Source organism: Molothrus aeneus, chromosome 1, assembly GCF_037042795.1.
Source record: "Molothrus aeneus isolate 106 chromosome 1, BPBGC_Maene_1.0, whole genome shotgun sequence".
Taxonomy (NCBI): Eukaryota; Metazoa; Chordata; class Aves; order Passeriformes; family Icteridae; genus Molothrus; species Molothrus aeneus.
Genome location: NC_089646.1, coordinates 129,949,844 through 129,971,761, shown reverse-complemented (window position 1 = coordinate 129,971,761; position 21,918 = coordinate 129,949,844). Strand labels below are relative to the sequence as shown.

General features: G+C 39.1%; 1 protein-coding gene across 1 annotated transcript in view; it reads left to right on the top strand.

Annotated features, from left to right (window-relative positions):
• VPS13B (vacuolar protein sorting 13 homolog B) overlaps positions 1–21,918 on the top strand; it is a 433,987-nt gene that overhangs the window by 396,357 nt on the left and 15,712 nt on the right. Inside the window, exons 44-58 of the mRNA XM_066565010.1 lie at positions 259–414; positions 1,740–2,003; positions 2,151–2,234; positions 2,400–2,575; positions 3,056–3,226; positions 3,898–4,099; positions 5,081–5,269; positions 5,708–5,854; positions 7,074–7,354; positions 8,870–8,997; positions 9,589–9,788; positions 12,287–12,405; positions 13,526–14,340; positions 18,567–18,743; positions 19,720–19,890. Of these exons, the coding sequence (XP_066421107.1) occupies positions 259–414; positions 1,740–2,003; positions 2,151–2,234; positions 2,400–2,575; positions 3,056–3,226; positions 3,898–4,099; positions 5,081–5,269; positions 5,708–5,854; positions 7,074–7,354; positions 8,870–8,997; positions 9,589–9,788; positions 12,287–12,405; positions 13,526–14,340; positions 18,567–18,743; positions 19,720–19,890 (3,280 nt within the window). The remainder of the gene's footprint in view (positions 1–258; positions 415–1,739; positions 2,004–2,150; positions 2,235–2,399; positions 2,576–3,055; positions 3,227–3,897; positions 4,100–5,080; positions 5,270–5,707; positions 5,855–7,073; positions 7,355–8,869; positions 8,998–9,588; positions 9,789–12,286; positions 12,406–13,525; positions 14,341–18,566; positions 18,744–19,719; positions 19,891–21,918) is intronic.

Sequence of the window (21,918 nt, the reverse complement as noted above, 5' to 3'; positions counted from 1 at the left end):
TGCCTAGATGTTAAACGTACTGCTAAAGCAGGTAATTTATAGAAATGCATGATTCAGAGCCATTTTATGGTATTGTTGCTTCTGATTGTGTCTGAAATCACAGAATTACAGACTGAATGGATCATTCAGACAACTGGTGTGCTTAGCATTGCTGGGATTTCAAACCAAGAATATTTCTCTGTCATGGGAATTTATATCCTACTGCAAGGCACTTTTTTTCCTGGTTATGTATTGAAGTAGTAATTTCTTTCTTTCCAGCTGTTGCACATCTGTATTGAAGGCTGGGGAAACTGGCGGTGGTCTGAGCCATTCAGTGTGGACAATACAGGGACCTTTATTCGCACCATTCAGTACAAGGGCCGGACAGCATCACTTATTATCAAGGTTCAGCAGCTCAGTGGAGTGCAGAAGCAAGTAAGGATTTGATCCAGTTAGGAAAAAATAACATGAGTAATTTAAACTGTTGCCTATTCATGAATTAGTCATTTTGTTATTTATTCTCTCCTACTGGGATCTGCAAAAAACAAGTATAGCAGTCTTTTGGGGCTGTTTTGGGGAATTTTTACAACCTTTTTTCTTCACTTTGGTGTCAATCTTAGCATTTAAAATCTCAGTTACTAACATGTATTTTATATGCTCCAGTAAACATCCCTTTGCGTGGTTCATAAGTTCTGACAGTGCTAAGTTACATAATCTCTTACATGTTTTGAGCTCTTGAGAAACAAATTTTTCTCTTAATTTTTTTAAGAAACTGTTCATAATATATTCTGGGTAGTAATTCAGGCTTACATATTTTTTAAAATAAAAGAATTACCAAATTAACATTTGAAAATTAGCTGCTGTGCAATAACTTTCCCTTTACTATGTTTGTAAAGAGATGTGTAATAACACTGCAGCCATTCTGCCTGCATTGGCAGAAGCCAGAGCTTGTGGTGGACAGAAAATGCTCAGCTCATGGATGGGCAGAGCTGTACTGCACAACTACAGTACAGCTTACCAGACAGGAGCAGTGCCTGGTGTCACTGAAAGCCCTGCTGAGATTTCACATGGTGGGCTGTAGCTATGCTGTGTGCCCCCATTCATGAAAAAAGGAATTATGATGGTTGTACAGCAGGGATACACATGGAATGGTGTTCCCTGGTATAGCTTGGAAAAAGTCAGGTACATCTCTACAGTAAACAATTCATGCATGATGGACAGCAACAATGCCGAGTCTAATCTGGTCATTTTCTAGGTGTGTGCATTTAAGTACAGAAACAGTTACAGTCATCTAATGAAATTATAAGCTTTAGAATGGCAGACATACTGTGAAAGCTCTGGATCATTGGCTTGATGGGAATGTGAGGTATCCATAGAAAACTTTCTGAAGTACATCCCTGTGACTGCTCAGAAATGTCTCAACATTCAGAGACCATCACAGAACTCTTAAAATCCAAACCAGAACTGTCAGCCATGGGCAGTACTCCTGAGTTCAGTGGGAAGGAAAGTGGATACGTGTTTCTTTCAAGTGTGGATACTGCCTTTGCAATATTTCAAGCATTTTAATGCCTAGATTTCTATGAAATTGGACATACATTTGGCCAATAAAAATAATGTTTTACTACTCACTGCCTTCAGCAGTGCTTGGGGAAACCTAAAGCAGTGACATTATTCTTCTACAGGTTTTCACTCTCTAATTCAATTTTGACTATTTTTTTCACAATTGTTTACATAAGAGCTGTATTTCTTGTGTGTTTTAGATCCTAATCTGTGGAAGACAGACAGTCTGTAGTTACCTTTCTGAAAGTATTGAACTGAAAGTGGTTCAGCATTACATTAGTCAAGATGGACAGGCTGTTGTTAAAGAACACATCAACTGCCTTGCAGCCAAGCAGAAATTGCCTTCATATATCCTAGAAAACAATGAGCTCACTGAGTTGAGCGTGAAATCTACAGGAGATGAAGACTGGTCCCAAGATGTATGTCTAAGTTCTAAACACACAGAACACAGCACTGTCATTCAGGTATGATGAGAAATGAGTATGTGGAATAGAGCATTAAAAATGGCTCAGAGAATTGAGCAGTGCACATTTAGACTTCTCTTTGATATAATGAAATAGTGAATGTTATCCTGAATAATGATAGTGTAATACTGATCTTTCTACAAACAGGTACCATCTTCAAAGAGTTCAATTACATATGTGTGGTGCACAGTTTTGACTTTAGAGCCCAATTCACATGTGCAACAGCGATTAGTAAGTACATTTAATGTTTCTGAAATCTAAATGTTAAAGTCTTATGTGTCATATAATAAATTAAGGTCAGAATGACCCACTGTAAACATTTATCAATAGTTTGTTTCAATGTTGTAATACTGAAATAAAATTGGCTTTAAATCGGTGTATTTTTTCTTTTTGTAGATTGTTTTCAGCCCTCTTTTCATTGTAAGGAGCCATCTTCCAGACCCTATTATCTTACATATAGAGAAAAGAAGCCTGGGACTGAATGAAACACAAGTGATTCCAGGGAAAGGACAAGAGAAAGCACTGCAAAATATAGAACCTGATCTTACACACCACCTGACTTTTCAAGCCAGGTAAAATCCTCATTTTCCTTGAAAATGGTTCATTTTTATGGAAAAGAAAGAATAACTTACACTTAAACTTCTTTTGCATTTTTTTTTCCAAAAGTGTGCCATGCCCAGAGGGGATATGACTGAATAAGCATATGTAGCTGAAATTGTATCGGAGGAAATATTAAATTTGTTGTAACTATCCTAAGCACACTGGCATTTGTTTAATTAAGCAGTCCATGTTCTTGTGTTTTAAAAAATAAATTTTTTGAATTATCTTGAAATGGTCTTTTGAGAATACTGAAGAGTTTTTAGGGTCATTACAGTGTGATAACAAATCCATGCATGTCAGTAAATTCCCAAGAACTTGTTGGACATCGTAACTTGATTCATCTGTGAGAGTGTTCTTGCTGCAGAGTACACTTTGGAAGCCTCATTAGAGAAAATGTCAATGCTTATGCTTGATCTTGTTGTGCAAGTGACTGAGTTTGTTTTCAATAACAGGGAAGAAGATGATCCATCTGAGTGTGCAGTCCCCATCTCAACCACTCTGATTAAACAGATAGCAAGTAAATCCAATCCGGGTGGCAGCGTGGGCCAAGTGCTCTCTGAGTTCTATGGCATTGCTAGTCCTCCTCAGCCTGCATGGCCTTATAACAGGAAGGATTCAGACAGGTAATTCCTTGCTAAACCTTCTTCATGACTGTTGCATTGCCTTTCCAAATAAACTGAAACCACATTCTGGAAGACTATATGTGATGAACATTGTATATATTTTCAGCAGTTACATCATTCCTGCATGTAAACTGCAGAATCTGTGGCAGTTGGGGAAAAAAATTAGGTCATCCTTGGGGCTGCCCTTGTTTACACTGAGAAGATTGCATCAGTATGGATTTTTTAAAAATGGAACCATTTTTTTGTGAATGCACTTTCTTTACTCCAGCTCTAGAGGCTGTTGTTTATTCAGCTGCTGTTTGTTTCATTAGAGAAACAGGGAGTTGCTGTACAAGTAGTTGTTGGGGAAACAGAAAGGAAATGTGATTTGATGACTACAAAAGTTCACAGGTTTAGCTCTGAGCGACAGTGGTAACTTTGTTAAGGCATTTATTAATTGACTAAATTCAGGCTGAGCTTGTAGAGTTAAAAATATGCCTTTATAGCCTACACCTATCTAGACCTTTCTGACAGCATCTCAGTGTGTTCCAGAATGATAAGGTAAGAAGAGAAGTTTTTCTATCTCACAACTGGAAAAGCCTTGTAAATTTCTGAAGAAGACACCTTAGCATTTGTAATCTTGAATTCATTATTCCTTTGACTTTAAGTTTTTGCTTATTTGTTTTTGACAGCAATGAGCAGCTCTCCCAGTGGGATAGTCCAATGCGGGTAAAGCTGTCAGTGTGGAAACCCTGTGTGAGAACTCTGCTGATTGAAGTCCTGCCCTGGGCTTTGCTTATCAATCAGTCCAAGTGGGACCTCTGGCTGTTTGAAGGAGAGAAGATTCTTCTTCAAGTACCTAGTGGGAAAGTAATTATACCTCCCAACTTCAAGGTAACTCTGCCATTCACATTAGCAGGCACAGGTCTGCTAAACACACCGAAGAATTGTTACTACTCCAGATGATTCCCACTTTCCAGTTACTGTGTCTGTTTGTCTGTTAGTCATATGATAAAGACTAGCAATAACAATGGGTATTCACCCCACTGACTGAGTCTCCAAGTGGGTAGCACAACATACTTGGTAGCAATGTTTAAAAAACAGCATCCTAAAGATGCATAGTTAAAAATTGTCCACAAGACACTGTAGGAAGAAGGCCTTTGTTCCATCAGCAGCCTTTCCCCTCCTCTCAGTTCAGCCAAAGAATCTGCAGCATGGCTGTAAGGTAGCAGCCCAAGAAGGTTGCTATAAAGGCCAAGTAAAGACTTTGTGTCAATGTGTCACTTGAGAAATTGTTGACCACAGTAGCAAAGTTGACGGCCTGAAAGGCATATTTGGTTTGGGAGCACTTTGTGTAATGTTATTTCATAGCTTTTAATGTTACCAAGAAAAGTTGATAATGATACAGAATGAATTAAAATAGAGGAAGATTTTTTTTAGAATGCCTGCCTTCCTTAATTCAGTGTAACAGATCTTCCACGTATCTTGGCCATGCACTTTTTTTTTTAATTATAACTTTTATATTCTTTAATTTTGAAATATTTAAGGTGATTTGACACAGCAGCTTGTTAATTCCATTTGAGCAATCTGATAGTTCCTGTTTATTCTGTCATCTTTTTCCCCCCATGTATGTCTGTTAATAAACAAAAGGTCTGCCTAGTAACACATCTCAGTGTAGACCACGGCCTTGATTTCCTGTGAGGATCAGTTCCTTATCCACCTTGTGGTTTCATCTATCCTTGTACCACATAGAAAGAATCAGAAGGAGAAAGGCAGGAAATTGTATTCACTGCCTACTGGAAAGTACATTTAGAAGTGTAGTAGAAATGTATCAAATTGTGAACCACTGACGATCAGTCCTTTTTTCACTTGCAGGAAGCTTTTCAGGTTGGAATATACTGGGCAAACACTAATACTGTGCACAAATCAGTGGCAATTAAACTGGTTCATAATGTGACCTCCCCAAAATGGAAGGATGCTGATAATGAGGAAGTAGTAACATTGGATGAAGAAGGTTTTGTTGAAGCTGAAATTAAACTCGGTGCTTTTCCAGGTCATCAAAAGGTTAGAAGAAAATCATAATGATTTGTAACTTTATCATGTAAAAACAAAGTCATATAGCAGATAAAACAATCAAATGTATGCAGTGTGAAAGCTTCTCCCTAATTATGTTAATATATGTCCAACATAAAGAGAGTATAAACAATGTATGAAATATAATTTAAAGAATTAGATTGCCAAAAACATACTGTGCAACCCATAAAGATAATAAAATATCTCCTGGAAAAAGAATTAATGAATTTTCAATCTTGTTTGGATAACATTGACAGATGCAACTTCAAAAGTACGTGATGTGGCTCCAGTTACAAAGTGCATGAATATAGGGAGAATTTCTTTGATTAGAAAGAGAGCAGCACTTCTATTGCTACATTTCACTACCTTTTGTATTTTTGTGTGACTTCATCACAATTTTCATTTCATCACAATTTCACTATCTTACAGTTGTGTGAATTCTGCATTTCTTCCATGGTTCGACAAGGTATACAAATTCTACAAATAGAAGATAAGACAACAATAATCAATGATACATCATATCAAATCTATTATAGGCCACAGCTTTTTATTTCCAAATCCCACTCAGGAGAAGAGGTAAAACACTGTGGATACTGTTTTTGTTTGTCATCTGTGGAAAATGGTTGTTTATATCTGTAACTGTATTTAGATGAGCTGCATATAGCAGAGGTTGGAACCGAAATCTTTAGACATAATAATCATAAAGTAATTTATATCATTTAGAATACTGAATCCTGGGTAAATTAAACTCCAGTAATTAACTGTGCTCAGAAATCTGTGCAAGCAGCAAATTCTTGCACATTGCAGAATTAGTTCTGCCTGTTCTCCATCTGTTCAGGCACTAATGGCCATTTCAGTAAAATAGGCAGTGTAATCCGTAGTAGCTGTTGAAAATGTTCTCAGAATTTTTACTGAGTTTGTGTGTAAAAGAGGTATATTGGCCTGGCAGGCTGAAAACTTTTTGTTTTCCTTTTGGGAAGATTCCAGTTATCTGAGCAAAGCTGCAGAACTAGAGATGTGCCCAAAGTTTATGTATTTCATAGCCTGCATCAGATTGTGAATATCGGTTTTCTAAGAATCTCACAGAATATTTAAGGACTAGCTTGCAGGAACTAAAATGTAGGCATGGTCAATATATTTTAATCAACCGTTTATACATATTTATTGGAGATTACATTTATAGTAAAATATGTGGAAAGAATTCTTAGGGTCCAACTTAATAGAAGAGCTGGCAGATGAACAAATTTTTATAGCTCCTGTTTCTGTATTCTTTTCCTTCTGCTTTAGTTTTCTTCACATCAGTATCTACCATTGTGCATCACACATTTTGTGGCAGTCTAAATATAGGGAATTGGGAGAATGCTGAGGCTAAAATCCATTCTTATTTTTGTAACCATGAATGGATTTTGTTCACGCCGTTGTGTTACAGGAATGTAACTTGATTTTGGTAGAGCTATGTTGTGCTACTGAGAGCCAGCTGTAGATCACAGAATTAGAGAATCAGAGAAAGGCTTGGGTTAAAAGGGCCTTAAAGATCATCTAGTTCCAAACCCCTCAGCATGGGCAGAGACAACTTCTACTAGAGCTGGTTGCTCAGGACCCCCAGATAGCTGTGCTACAAACCTATCCCCGAAGGCAGAACTTGGCCAAGTAGCCTTTCAGGCAGCACACTTAGTGCAACCATTAGTTAGTTGGGGTCATTGGCTAGTTGAGAGTGTTCTGTGCAAAATCAACATGAATAAACCTCCTTTTAGGAGCCAGCATGCCATGCTACCACCCCCTTTTTCATTTCCAGGACTTCCACTGCCCCGACAGTACGGTGTTCAGCGTCGGCCCGGCCGGGGCAGGCTGCGGCGAGGCGCTGAGCGCCGTGCCCTGCTGGGACCTGCTGTGGGAGCCGGGTGCCGCCGCGGCGGGGGCGTCCCTGGGGGACAGGGACAGGCGCCTGGTGCTGGCCTTGGGCAGCGCCGGCAGCCGCCAGCTGTGGAGCCTCCCGGCCGTGGTGAGCGCGGAGCTGGTGAGGCAGAGCGTGGCGGTGCCCACGGCCGTGCGCACCGAAGGCGGATTCTGCACCAGGTACTGGGCACTCTCCAACTCTCTTGGCTTGTTGCTGTCAAGCCTCAGCTAGGCAGAAACCATAAGAGAGCAATGCAAAAGTCAAAGTAACACATGCCCCCCATATATAAAGGCAAGTCTTACTTTAATTTAAAAATTGTTATCTTCTGATGGTTTTGATGCCTTTATTGTAAATGGTGTAGTGATACGACCGTGTACAAGTTGTACACTTTTTAGAATGTATGGCCTGCTATTTTTTTCTGTGCACACAAATAAGAGCATGAAAAGCTTATATTGAGGAATTAGGGTGTTTTTTTAATTTGTGAACAACAGTTTAAGAGTTCAAGGACAGTGTGTAATAATACAATACAAAAATTTAGATTTTGTTTATAAAAGGTAGACATATATTTTTGTAAGCATAATAAGAGGATAAAGAAGAAAAGACAAAAGGGATGAAACTATTTTGAGATTACAGCAAGGAAAAATTTCAAATTTTAAAACTCGAACTGTGCAGTTGTACATTCTTATTCTTATTTACAAACTTCCGGAGCCAGCTAGTTAAAAATAGCAATCCAGTGACTTGTCAGATGAGCAGCTTAATTTCTTGAACCTGATTTCTGAATCCATTCAAGCTTATACTGGTACAAGCAAGAAACAATCTGCTGAAATTAGAGAAGCTACATCAGTATATATTACCAGAGATGTGATCTTTCTCTTCCCTGAAGTGCTTGATATTATTCAAACCCTCACACAGTTCCTCTGCAGAGTCCAAGAGGTGTCATTTTGGATACTACAGGTACTCACACAGACTTCAGATTTTAAAAAAATTAATGGAAACAATAAGGGAAGGATTCCTTATCATTCTGCCACAAGCATGGAGAATCCCATATTCCTAATCAGATTTTCAGACTTTGGATTTTTTAAAATCACCATGAGGTTAAGGGTTTTTAGCAATAGCCAATAAATTTGCTCAAGAGAAAAAAAAAATGTATGTTTATGCATGAAGATATTTTATGTAGCTAATGAGTAGAACTAAATTCATTTTGGAAAGCGATGTAGTGATGATCCATAACATTAACATTTAAAAGAGCAATAGCATTGTGGATCATTCCAGGGGAGCAGTCAGCTAGATTTGTTCAAATACCTTTCATGTGTACCAGAGAAGTATCCCTGCAAATTCTTCTGGAAAATTTTAAAGATTTATGTTGGAAATTTGGACCTACAATCTCATGTTTTTAATTTAATATAAATCTCTGCTGGCTAGGGCTCTCATCTTGTAGACACACATGTTCACTTTAACTCATGAGCACTCTCCATGAAGCAATTTCTTCTCTCATGTTTTTTAGGCTGTTTCCATGTGTTCTTCTGTTGGAGACACCTACTTGCCTAAATGTAGATAAATATCTATGGACTTGGAACTTGATAATAAAAAATCTTACAGATGCTAGGTTTGAATGTTTTTAATTGTTCAGAGTAATGATATCTAAAGATTTCACCCAAAACAGGCATAATCCAAAATATCTGCTTTTGTTTTAGAGCTATAGCACTGACTTACCAAGAGCATCTTGGCGTGACGTACCTAACACTTACAGAGGATCCTAGTCCTCGTATCATTATCCACAATAGGTGCTCCATTCCATTGCTTGTAAAAGAGAATTTCAAAGGTAGGTACAATGCCATAATTAGAAACAGTGCACTGTTGTAGTACAACATATCTTACTGTATCTCCAGTCCAAAATTGAGTTCAGTGGGTGTTTTGGTTATAGCAAGAACTTGATGCCCTCATGAAGGTCTGCCTCAAAGTGAGAGACTCTGGAAGCTGTTGGAGCTAATTGTGAGGTCAGGAGTATGAACTTAAATATTTGTCTCTGGGCTTTTGGGTCCCCCTGGTTCCAGCTGTCAAGGTGACCCAGCTGTAGTAAATCCATAGGCAGTAGAGTTTTGCTGACATCAGTTCAATCCCTTGGAACATTTCTATTTTCTCAGATTTGCAAATGTAACAAAATATATTGTCAAAAGTCTGGTCAGAATAAGTTAATGTAATGATCAGTGGAATATTATTTCTGTGAAATTTTATTAAATAGAAAGAGAAAAGGAAAAAAACCCAAACATATAATACTCTAAGTGATAGAAAAGCAATGTTTTTATTAGGAATATTTCAGACAGAAGCTTTCTTATTTGTGCAAGCATAGATGAGTTTTGATTACATACAGGTTTTAGAAGGCTCTGATCTTGTATATTTTATAACATTTCAGATACACCCAAGTTTGAAGTTTTCTGTAGAAAGATTCCAGCTGAATGTTCAGTTCATCATGAACTTTACCATCAAATCTCCAGCTATCCAGACTGCAAAACAAGAGATTTATTGCCCAGTATTCTCTTGAAAGTGGTGTCATCTGATGAATTAGTAAATGAATGGAGTGATGTTGTGGACATCAACAACCAAGGAACACAAGTAAATCATTATACATTACTTCCTAATTCACACCATAAATGGTTGTCTTTCTGACCTGCACAGTGCATTGTTCCTCTGCAATAAATGTATCCTTTCTGTTGGTTTAAGGGGTTTTATTTAGCTCCTGGGAACTCTCCTGCCTAGCTAAGCCCCTTCCTGTGGAAGTTTTAGAGCACAGACTATCTTCTTTACTGTCTCCTTTTGAAAATAACTAGAACGTAGAGGCTTTATAACACTGATTTTTTTTCACTTTTTAATCAACCTGGTGTTGCCTGGAAAAAATCAGTCTTGAAAATTTCTGGACTCTGTAAGCAAAGAATGCCACAGGATCCAGGAAAATTTGGTGACCTAATTATCACAGGATAATTATCTTAATATCTTGTAGGAATTGTCACGGTCATTCTCACTCTGTGTCTTTACAGAAGCTACTCATGTCTTTCTAAAACAAAACAACCCCTCCCTTTCTTGCCTTCTGTTATTTTTTCTCTGGATCTTGAGGTAAATGAAAGCTTCCTTGACTGGAGTAATTCTTTTTGATGGGAATTTTTTCCATCTTTGAAGTCATTAGTTTACATGGAATCAACATAAACTGCTTGGCTCTTTGAAAGAAATACTAGTTTCAGATGTTTTCCCTGGGCACAAATCACAAAATGCTCTTGATTATTGAGTGTTATGTTATATAGCAAGTAGTTCAGTTCCATTCAGCAAGCCAGTCAAGCAATGCAGGGTTTCGAATTTCAGTCATTAATGTTATGCCAGACCAGGGTTCTTTATAAGTATCTGGCTCCTAGAAGGAATTAGATGCTAAGACAACATTTGGGGATCATTGTCTACTTGAACAGCTCTCCAAAAAAGTACAGCCTTCTGTTATTGAAGTTTTAGGATGTACACGTTGAAAATTTTCCCAGGATTTCTGTCTTTCTCTTTGAAAACTGTGAATATAAGTGAATAAGTAATACACTAATAGTGTCACATACAGTTCAGTTCAGGTTGTGAAATAACTGGGATTTAAAGGATCTTAGGTAATTTGTATTTCTTCTATGTGATCACAGATAGATACTTCTTTTTCTATTAGAAAGTAAGTTTAAAATTACTTAAAACTAATACCTTAATAAATATTGAAGTTTTTATCATCAGAATCATCTGAAATTGGAATTTAAAATGACCAATCTTCAAGATCAGTGGAGGTTTTTTAAGAATAATTAGAGTTTTGAAAATTCTGTACATGTCCTTTTTTCTCCAATTCCATGTAAGACTGTGAATCTCTTCTAGACAAGCAAAGGATTAAAACTGACGTGTCAAAAGTAGAAATTTTCTTATATGTAATTGTCAGAAGAATAAGAAATTTTATTAATGAAATTTAATTGTCTGTACAAGGTTATTATGAATAGCCTAACAATCAGTTTAAGTGCTGATCCTACTAAACTTGCAATTGTTTTTGCTTCTGGTGACTTCTTAACAGCAGTAAAGATTCTTCAAGACAAATAGCTGTTTGTTTTACCTGTGCTAGCCCAATATCTTTGTGTTATTTCTCAAGTTTGCATTCCATTATATTATGGCTTCTGTCACTGCAATCTAGTAAACAGTTGTGTTGATAGTAACCTTACAAGAAAAGAGAAGCCAGCTTGCTCTAACAAGGACTGCTGTGAATTTTCCAAACCTTTAAAAGATCTTAATCTTTTATATTCTGGAGAAACACAAAACTTGGAAATATTGCAGAATTAAGCTCCAAAAGCAGTACATCACTTCTCTAAGTAGGATATTCCTAAAGACAACTTGTCCAGTATGAAAGTTTGTACACCTTTAAGCAAGACATAAACCTGTTGTCAAATTCTCATTTTCCCTGCCCTTTTAGTTGTTTTATGCTTTCCAGTAGATTTTTGCCATTTTCTCATGCTGGCATCTTGCCTGTGAAGGTGTTCTCACAAACCAGTTTAAAAGGCTTAATAATGTTTTCAGTCTTGAGTTGTTAATGCAAGTTTTCATGGATCCAAAATGTTAGTTACTTTTCAGTCTTCATGTGTTTTAGATGATGCTATCAACCATTCATCCACCCAGCTCTGAGCTAGGGCATAGCAACACAAGGCTAGTTTAGGGTTTGTTTTCTAGAGGAGAAAGTGGCATTTTTTAGAGCTCCAGGAAAATGCCTTTCTGTTTAATCCAAAATCACAAATTAAAATTTCCTCTTTATTCTTCTCATATAAACTCCACCCTCCCCAGCACATCTTGTTTTCTTTCTGGAGAAGTGTCTTATTAAAATGTATTCACTTATGCAGTTGAATGATGAGATGCAAATTTCATCTCCCTGAATAACTGAAATACTTAAAGTATCAGAGCAGTTATTTTCTGAATCACTGAAATCTGACTTTTTTCCTGAATAGTATCCTGATTTGAGTAAAAGATCTCAACCAGAAGGCATTAATAACATTAAATTCATTTATGACATTAAAAATATCGATTTTGGTTACATTCCATGTGTTTTTAACCCTCTCTTTTAGGTTGTGTTCTTAACTGGCTTTGGCTGTGTTTATGTGGACATCACCCATCACTGTGGAGCAATAGTGATAACCTTGGCCCCAGAAGGAAGAGCAGGACCTGATGGTAACAACTTCAACAGGTACATAAAGCACATAAAAGATGATTAAAAGCATTACTGGGAGCTCAGTCAGCTTTCTAAGTGTTAACTGACTTAGAAACTTTAACCTAGCTGTTTGTTTTGTTTAATACTGCTGCATGCTCTGTAGCATATGTTTAGACCATATGGCTTTGTATATCACAGTTAAAAAGGACAATCTGACATCAAAAGTCATGTCACTTTAGGGTAAACATTAGATGACTGGTACAAAAGGAGGACCTGAGTTGTTAATTAAAAAAAAAAAAAAACCAACCTTTTCCATAGTAATTAATTTTGAGGGTGTTCATCAGTTTAGAATTTGTTTAGCCAGGTCCTGCCATCTGTAATATTACAAGCCCCCAAAGATTTAATATGCAAAAGCTGTGGAAATAGCCTTACAGTCAGTAATTAATCATGCTTGATTATAACACCCTTCTTTAGAAGATTTCCCCACTTCCATAATACACCACAATCTGGTCCTCAGCTTCTTTCAAGTGCAATTATAATGCTACTTATTTCTGCAGAATGCTTTCCCTCCAGCAATCCTGTTACAATTAGAGTGGAATTTGTTGTACTGTTTTTATTTGCATTGTAATTAAGTATTAATCCCCAAGCAACTGGTCCTCAGCAGTACCTGATAGTCCATTTGCTGGTTAAACTTGGCAATGGGCAGTTTAATTGCAGGGGGAGGCCCTCAATGCCATCAGCACAGAAATACTGCAGTGGCTTCATTGGAGGGCACTTGCTGTGTGAAATGATTATCTGTAATAGTAACCTTCAGTGAAACATCTGAGGCTGTACATGAAGCTTCAGAAAATTGTATCTGTGGCATGTTTGAATATCTGTTTCTGTAAAATATAATAGGGAATTACTGATAGATAGAGATGTTCCTGTCCAAACTATCCTGTTGAATGATAAAAAAGACAACCCTGGTATAGATATATACTGTCCCGTTTCTCAGAAGACCTCCTGGGTGGTACTCACTGTGGTGATTAGGGTTGCTAAATCCCAGTAATGTTAGCAGGACTCACACAATGAGCTTCCCACATATTATAGAGCAAGCAAGATGCCAGGTGAGCTCAAAAGACAGGAAGTAATAAAACTTCTTTTCCCTCCTGTCTAGAAGTCAAGAGCAGACCCTGTCACTGAAAATGTTCATCAGTCAGTTGAGTCTTGCTGCATTTGATGATATTACAAACCACAAAGTGTCATCTGAGCTCCTGCGTCTCACAGCAGACAATGTTTTCCTCCACATGGCCCCAGCCACCAGCTCCCTGTCACAGGACTTCCAGCAGGACTCTGTGGAAGGCCTCCCACAGTTTCATAGTCTCCAAGTGTATTGTGAAGACTTGCAACTGGACAATCAGTTGTACAGCAAATCCAATTTCCATTTTGCAGTCCTGCTGTGCCAAGAAGAGAAAACTGAAACCGCGCAGTGGTCAAGAATGAACAACCTCATTGTTTGTAACAAAGATTTGGAAAGCTATAAGGAAAACTGCTTTATTAAACTCTGCATTGATTTTTCTGAGGAAGAGAATTTCATGTTTCACGTGAATGACTTCAGCTTTGAGCTCAAACCAGCTAGGCTGTATGTGGAAGACACCTTTGTTTACTACATCAAGACTTTGTTTGATACATATCTTCCAGAAAACAAAACTGCTTGTAAATCCATCAGTGCTTCAGATACTATCCTGATAGTGCCTGAACAAGTGAGAGAGCATGCAAGAGCTTTAGTCAAGCCAGTGAAACTCAGAAGATTAAAAATACAACCTGTTAATCTCCTTGTCAGTATTCATGCTTCATTGAAACTGTATATAGCCTCAGACCACACCCCTCTCTCCTTCTCTGTGTTTGAGCGAGGACCCATCTTCACCACGGCCAGGCAGCTTGTGCACGCCCTGGCCATGCATTACGCTGCTGGAGCCCTTTTCAGAGCAGGTCAGTGCTTCTCCTTAACGAGCAACATTTTCATTGGGTACCAGGATTCTGGGGCTGTCGCTCAAGATGAATACCCTGGATGGTAGCAGTACAATTTTTGTTCTCCATAGACACTGTTTGGTAACGATACTTTCAGACACCATTCAGGTCCTGTCGTGCAACAGAAGGGAAGTAAAATAGCTGAGCAGACACCAGGGAAGGTTTGCAACATTGTGCTAGACATTAGCCAGCCACCTGAAGGCTTTAGCCACCTGAAACCCTGAACACAGCATTAAAATGTGTTCCAGCTGGCTTAGGTTTTGTCATTTTATATTATAGCACTAGTCAGAATCAACCCACATTCCTTACATAAACTCCCCAAAACACTGTTTAATCAAATTATTCAGCATGTTGCTCTGCCTTCAGAAGTAAATTATAGGCCTGAATGTTGTTTTGTTGTTAAAACTCCTTTTGGCTGCAGTTTATGATTAGGAATCTGTCTTTCTTCATACAGCCTTCAATCTAAACTGGCACACAGATGTTTGTTATCCTTTGATCCAAGAACTATGAAGTTTGCTGTTAGTAACTTTCTCCTATATGGGATCAATAGCAAGCAATTAGTTTTTTTAAGTTATCAGGTACATTTTTTTTCCATAAATACTAATGTAGAAGTAATGAAATCTGGTCTCTGATGAGTATTGGTGCAGCACAGAATTTGTGCCTGAGACAGAAAACTCCTCCATGATCACACAGAAGTAACATATTCCACACTGAAACGTGGGATTTATTTTCCTGCAATACTAATAGTCCGATTTTCTGAGATCCTAATGCTTCCATTTGGACTGGAAGCATAGCTGCAACCTGACTTCTGTGCACCCTTTCCAAAACTGTACATGTGCATTTCATCTGTTTATAGATGCTGACATTGTGTTTCACTGTGTGCATGCCTGACTTGCACTGCTGATTGTGACAACAGTGTGCACAGTTGTGCACCAGAGCAGTGTACCAGTTCATTATTTTCTTGCAATATTATGCTTGCAAAATTTGCAGGTTTTTCTTTCTGCTACTTATTTGGATTTGTTGTGTAGTTAAATTTCATAGTACAGAAGGGCAGATCTAGTTGCTTGGTAATTAAGAGTGAAACTGTGGCCAAATATGGTCCACAGTGTAAATGCTTCTCCCCCATCACTTGCTCTGGGATCAGTGATGCATCTGAAATCAAGCAGATTTAAGTATTAGGAACTGAGGTTTGCTTTGGTGGAACTTCTCTTCAGGAAAATACATATGCATATATACTTAACTCCCACTGAAAGTACTAAAACTAAAATGTATTGTTTGAAAGATGTCTCCATAATTAAAATGGTGAATTGTGCTGATTAATGTTTGGTTTAGCAATGAAAATAGTTTATATTGAAGACTTTGTGACACTTGTCAAAAGAGCTGACTGTGTCAACAAAGTAAAAAAAGGAAGGAAAAAATAAAGCAAAAAGCTTTATATGATCTGCAAACCCTGAGTTTTTTCTCACCATTATCACAGTTGGTCTCTTATGGAAGAGGACCTTGTGCTCCTGCATTTTAACTACATTAATCTGGAATAGGGGTTGTTCAACCCCCTTCTGCTCATGCATAAATCACTGATGGCATCTGCACAGACAGCCTGCCCATACAGCCATACCTTATACTCAGGGATATGCACTCTTTTGCCCTTAGCTGTGTGGAGGACCACTGCTGACCTGTGGGAGGGAGCAGGATTTGCCCCAAAGCTTGCTGGAGGGGGTGCATCAGGTTGCCCTGTGTGTTGCAAAGGAGTGGTCAGAATCCATTAAAACCATGGGAGGGACTGGAGAGCTCTGTTCAATTATGCTGATTAGCATTGCTTATCTCAAATCAGCCAAACCTGCAATGGAAATCTCCTATTATTTTCTAATTAAGTTGTCCCCTATATAAAAGCGAATAAAATTATATTCAAAAATATCCCTGGTACAACATCTAACCCTATAATTCTATAAGGAAAATTCAGTGGATCTCTGCTAATACAGTCATTTTCATTTCATGTCAGTGGACACAATTACTCTGCATAAGTGGGGAATGGTAACCTGACATGATACTGTATTCTGCAAAGTAAAATGCCACACAGAGCTTGTGAATTGAGGGGTTGTTCCTGGTTCCTCATTCTCCTATTCCTGACTTAATCCCAGGCCTTCTTCCCTGGGTTGGGTGGTCCAAGCTGGCAGTGAGGAGCCATTGGGTTTGCTCTGGGCATTGGCCAAGGAGGGTCACCCGTGCTGCATGTTGTACATTATTCCCATACACTCTCCTAGGGTGAGCATGATCCACTCAGAGCTTCTCAAACCTAAGAGGCATGGACAGATTACAACAAAACATCCCTGGCATACCAGGCTACCCCTCAGTTTTGTGTTTAACTGTTTTCATTCCTGGTTTTTTTCTGTTTTACATTCCTAAAATGCTGGCTGTCCCAGCAGGCGAGTGGAGTCCCCCATGTGCCAGGCTGGTGGTGCCTGCTGGGGATGTTGCAGGGCACCAAGGCACTAAGCTGCAGTGTCCTGTAGCCACTTGCCATCACACCACCATGTAGGACAAGGAATGTCAAGAATATTTGGGAGGAAAAAAAGACTCTAAGGAATTATTGCAATAATATTGATCAGAAAAAGCAGAAAGAACATCTCTCCCATCTATACATACCTCCCCCACCCCTCGGGCTTTTCAGCACTTCACACAGTGGCAAAGGTAATTTATTAAAAATCCTGCAGCGAGGGAATTGCAGACCCAGCCTGGAGTTCTGGCTTCCCCTGGTCCTGGCAGGAAGGGACTGCCAGGGGATGCTCCTTTCCAGGACAGCAGGGGCACAATATGTGTTGCTGCTCTGTTCATTGAATTGCCAGTAGCACTTGGGTTTTGTTTTTGTAGTCCATCCCACCCTCTCTCTTATGTCCACTCTGGTTCCTGCTTTTCATATGACAAGTACTGGAGTTCTCAACCTGCCAGAACTGAAATGTGGGACAGATTCAACAAGAATAATAGATTTTCCGGGAGCTTAGAATGATAGTATGAGATTAATTCATTTCATATGAGTAACATTTTCTCTTCTGTTTGGTTTCATGATTCAGCCTTCCACAGGAATGACTGGGAGGGGTTAAAAGAAAACAAGAAAAGCATCTGGATAGCAGGAGTTTTCAATGATGAGATGGGAATGAGGAGGGCAGAGCACAGATCAAGGGCCCTCATGGGAGAGCAGGAGGCCAGTCTGTCCATCCTTCAGTCTCCTGGCCCTGTCACACCTTGTGCACTCTGACAGTGCCAGCTGAAATTCGTGGTACCAGGGCTCAAAGACCAAACAGTTCCTGTTTCACATTTATTGCCATTTCTGAATTGCTCTCTCTGGGCTGCCAAAAAAAGAGTTATGCAGCACTGTTTCCCTAATAAATCTGCTGCCTACCAGCCTGAGAAAGACAAGACCTGCAAATAGCTTTCCAGCAACAGATTGCTGCATGCTCAGCCATCCAGCAAGCTGCTGGCAACCCTGCGTTTATATAGGAAACCAGATCTGCAGATACTTCTCCTGGGATATGCATAAGGAATACTCCCCTATGAGTAACCTAATCAGCATGTAGATGTCATTGCTGTTTACACAACTGTACTGAGCAGAAGACATTTGTCTGGCTTTCACTGCACTCTGAAAGAAAATGATCAGCTTAGAAGGGTTGGGGTGGATTTAAAATAACTTCTTAAGCACTTGTCAAAAATCTGCATCCCTTTTCCTAACACTCCATCAAGCAATTGACCTGCACACTCCCGTAAAGCAGTACATTGTATCAGTGTAAACTCCCTGTCACAATTCTATCACATAAGGACGTGAAATCACAGCGCTGCCTTATAGTGTCTAAAACCAACCCAAGCATCTGAGCTTGCAGTCCATTCCTCTGTAGCTGTGAGGCTCTCGCATCCGCCTCCCTCACACACTTTTAGCAGAAATACGGGAAGCTCCTGGAAGGAAGTAATTCTAAAGCTATTTGTGAGTTTGCCAAAAGGATTTCTTTGATTTACGAAGTATGAAAGATTGCCATTTCTGAATTCATAGTGGATGAGTTATTTCCTGTGTTTTGCTCAAAGGAAGTTCATAATGCAATGAATTCTAGTGTGAAAAAGATAATTAAGGAATAACCTTTTCACAACTGCTGCTTCTGCAGTTTTTGCAGCTGTAACATGTGTCTTGTTTCTCCACACAGGCTGGGTTGTTGGATCATTGGAAATTCTTGGAAGCCCAGCTAGTCTGGTGAGAAGCATAGGGAATGGCATAGCTGATTTCTTTAGGCTCCCCTATGAAGGACTGACCAGAGGCCCAGGAGCATTTGTCAGTGGAGTTTCCAGAGGAACAACATCATTTGTAAAACACATTTCCAAAGGTAGAGCTTTCACTTTATTACTCCAACTACTGCTTTGTTGTCATGCATTGTTAAAGTTTTAAGCAATAAAATCTGTCCATCCTTCAGTCTCCTGGCCTTGCCTTGTCTTGTGCTGCTCTGTGCTAGTTGAAATTCCTGGTACCAGGGCTCAAAAACCAAACAGTTCCTGTTTAGCTAAGCTTAGAGTGTATGTAATAAGCTCACATGCAATGTCTCATGTACTAAACAGATCACCACTTTACTGCAGTGCATGAGAATGTTTCAGAAACTTCAGAATTTTAAACCTCCCAGTGGGAAATAGATATTCACTCAGCAAGTATTTCATATGATAACTGCAGAAGTATTAAAGGTGTTCTGCACTTCTGCTAGCCGTCAGAAATTCTACACTCAGTCGCCTCGTCATATTTATTATTAAAAAAAAAAAAAAAAAAAAAAGAAGTAGATACAGTTGTCATAACTGTGTGAGTCCGTGGATGGGATTTGACAGTGGGGCTGGCCTGCCATGGGAACAGGAGGAGCTCTTCCCTTGCAAAGCCTGTACAAACAGTGCCATCGCGTGGCTCCAGCTGCTGCACAGACACAGCGGCTGCCCTGGCTGCTGCTCCGAGCCTCCGCTCCTGCCTCCCGCAGGACGCGGCCTCACGGCTCCTTCTGTAAATATTTGTTTACCTTTCCATCACCCCCCTCTCCATTTAGATTGGCCTTCCACAGGGGAACTGGAGAAGGATGTTCAGATGAGTTTCTGTTCCCACCGACCAGGCAACCTGGAGCAGGCTAATGTAAAAGGCGTGACACGGGCCATAACAGCAGCGTGGTGATGCTTAACAAATAGTAAAGCATGTTACACATGGGTGACTGTTCACTTGACTTGCTGCTCTGCTCATAAGCTCAGCATTGCACTGAGGCATACAATGTCTCCGTGTTTTAAATTAAAGCATTTTGATCCAGACCCAAATGTATATCTCCATGCATTTAGGTACACTGACGTCAATTACCAATCTGGCAACAAGTCTTGCTCGGAATATGGATAGGCTGTCACTGGATGAGGAGCATTACAACAGACAAGAAGAATGGAGAAGGCAGCTTCCAGAGAGCCTGGGAGAAGGACTGAGACAGGGGCTCTCTCGTTTAGGCATTAGCCTTCTAGGTAATGTACTATTAAATATCAAGTTAAGCGATAATACTGTTTTCTAATCTGCTCACTAGCCTTTTCTAACTGTGAGTTATAATTTCAAATTCTGGGGATTTGGTGTCTTCTTGTGACAAAGCCTCACAGTATGTATATTAGATACTGTTTATCAAGATTTTCTAACTTTTGTGTATGATTTTTGCTGATAAAATAATTGCAGATATAGAATGGGTTTGCACTTTGTGAAATAATATTTCGTACATTATGTAGATCTAAGCGGGAAAAAAAGAATAATTCTGCATCGGGCAGCGTGACTTGTAACTAATTCAACACGAAGACGTCATCATGCTGATGTTTACTTTCCGATGAATTATAGGATTGCCTTCTGAACCTGCTTGTTTTTGCAGCACTGTAGATATCAGAGATTCTTGGGTTTGTTTGAAAACCACTTCAACTTAGTGCAGATGTTAAGTAAGCTTTGATGAGGAATTCTGCTTTTACAAAGAGACCCAGATCGTCCTGATTCAGTGTAATTCTATTCATCAAGCAGCTGAGTGGCTTGGTTAGAAGTGAAGATTACTCTCTCCATTTCAAAATAGCACCTAAAATTTTGAAAACTAACCCACAGTGGAAAAATTCTCTGCAAGAAGTTTTGCAGTAAGGGGCTGGATTTTCTAGGTTACTTCGACTTGTCACACAGCAAAGGAATGCAGAACTGTATTGTTTGGCAGAGTTCCTCAGTATGTATTAAACAGTATGAATCTCTTAGAGATCAAAGTGACCAAAAGCAGTCCAGTGCAAAAGGTTAGAAGAGCTGAAGCTTGAAAGGATTTGTCCTGTTTCCTAATCTTCAGTAGTGTACACAACTCCTAAATTTGCAACCGCAACCCTGAAAGCCCCAAAGAGGAAGTGGTAAAAATGTTACAGCTTCGGGTTAAATTGCTGGGAATTATTTTAAGCAATAACATTAGATTATGTGAAGCACTGCCATTTGATAATGCCTGTAAACCAGCAAGCAAGTGTCCTGGGAGAAATGTGCATAAAGGAGAAATTTCATATATTAGTAGCCACTGTCCCAATAGTAAGCTGTTACTGGTGTTGCAAATCAAAGGCAGTTTGGAGGAGGTTTTATTTTTCCCTCTTGTTTTATTGGGCTAAGGGCAGTCAGGTTGAGTTGCTGGATGAAAGATTATACTTTTAGAAGCACTGTGTCAGCCTGGTGTATATGTGCTGGTGAAACGGTTTGGTGATCTTGGCTCAGTTATTAATTAAACATCAAGGTAACATGGTGTCTATATCTCCTTCACTGACACACCAGAGCCCTTCAGAGCTAAAAACATCAGCTGTACAGCCTGAAGTAAAGAGCAAAAAAAATGTAGCTTTGGCTGTATCAAGGCAAAGTTTTTGCAGTTCAGGAAAGCTGGGAGCTCCTCACATACATGCACAAATACGCCATTCCTGCACCTCCCTGCACGCAAGGATTCTGTGGTTTACGGCAGTACACCCGAGTTAAAAGCAAAACAAAAAATAGAGCTAGAATTCCAGTGTCCCTGATTTCCTAAGAAATCAGACTTCGTGTTAGAAACCTACAGCTTCATATTAGCATTTAAACAGTGCTCCTCCACAAGCTAGGGTCTTGTTTTTATTCCTGCTGTTACTGTTTAGCAATCGCTCCCTGCTAACTGCCTCTTTTCTTAGCAGTGGAGTCAGTGAAACACCCAGATAAATAGCTACAGTTACTGTAAAGCTGGATGTGACAAGTATGGAACTCTCAATAAGGGAGAAATCAGAAATATTCCACTTACTTTGTATCAGTTTTTTTAATTAAACTTGATTTTTAAAAAGCATGTTTGCTCTGTTTAGGCAGCAGAATTCATATGAATTGTGTCAACGCCTAAATTATGAATAGACCTATGTTTCAATTTCTACAAACATGTCAGAAAGCTGCTGCTGTCCTGTCTTTAGTGTAAAGAATATTGTGGCTTCCCAAAAAAAAAACCAATATAAAATAAAACCAGTTGTAGTTGAAGGGACAGTATCACTGTG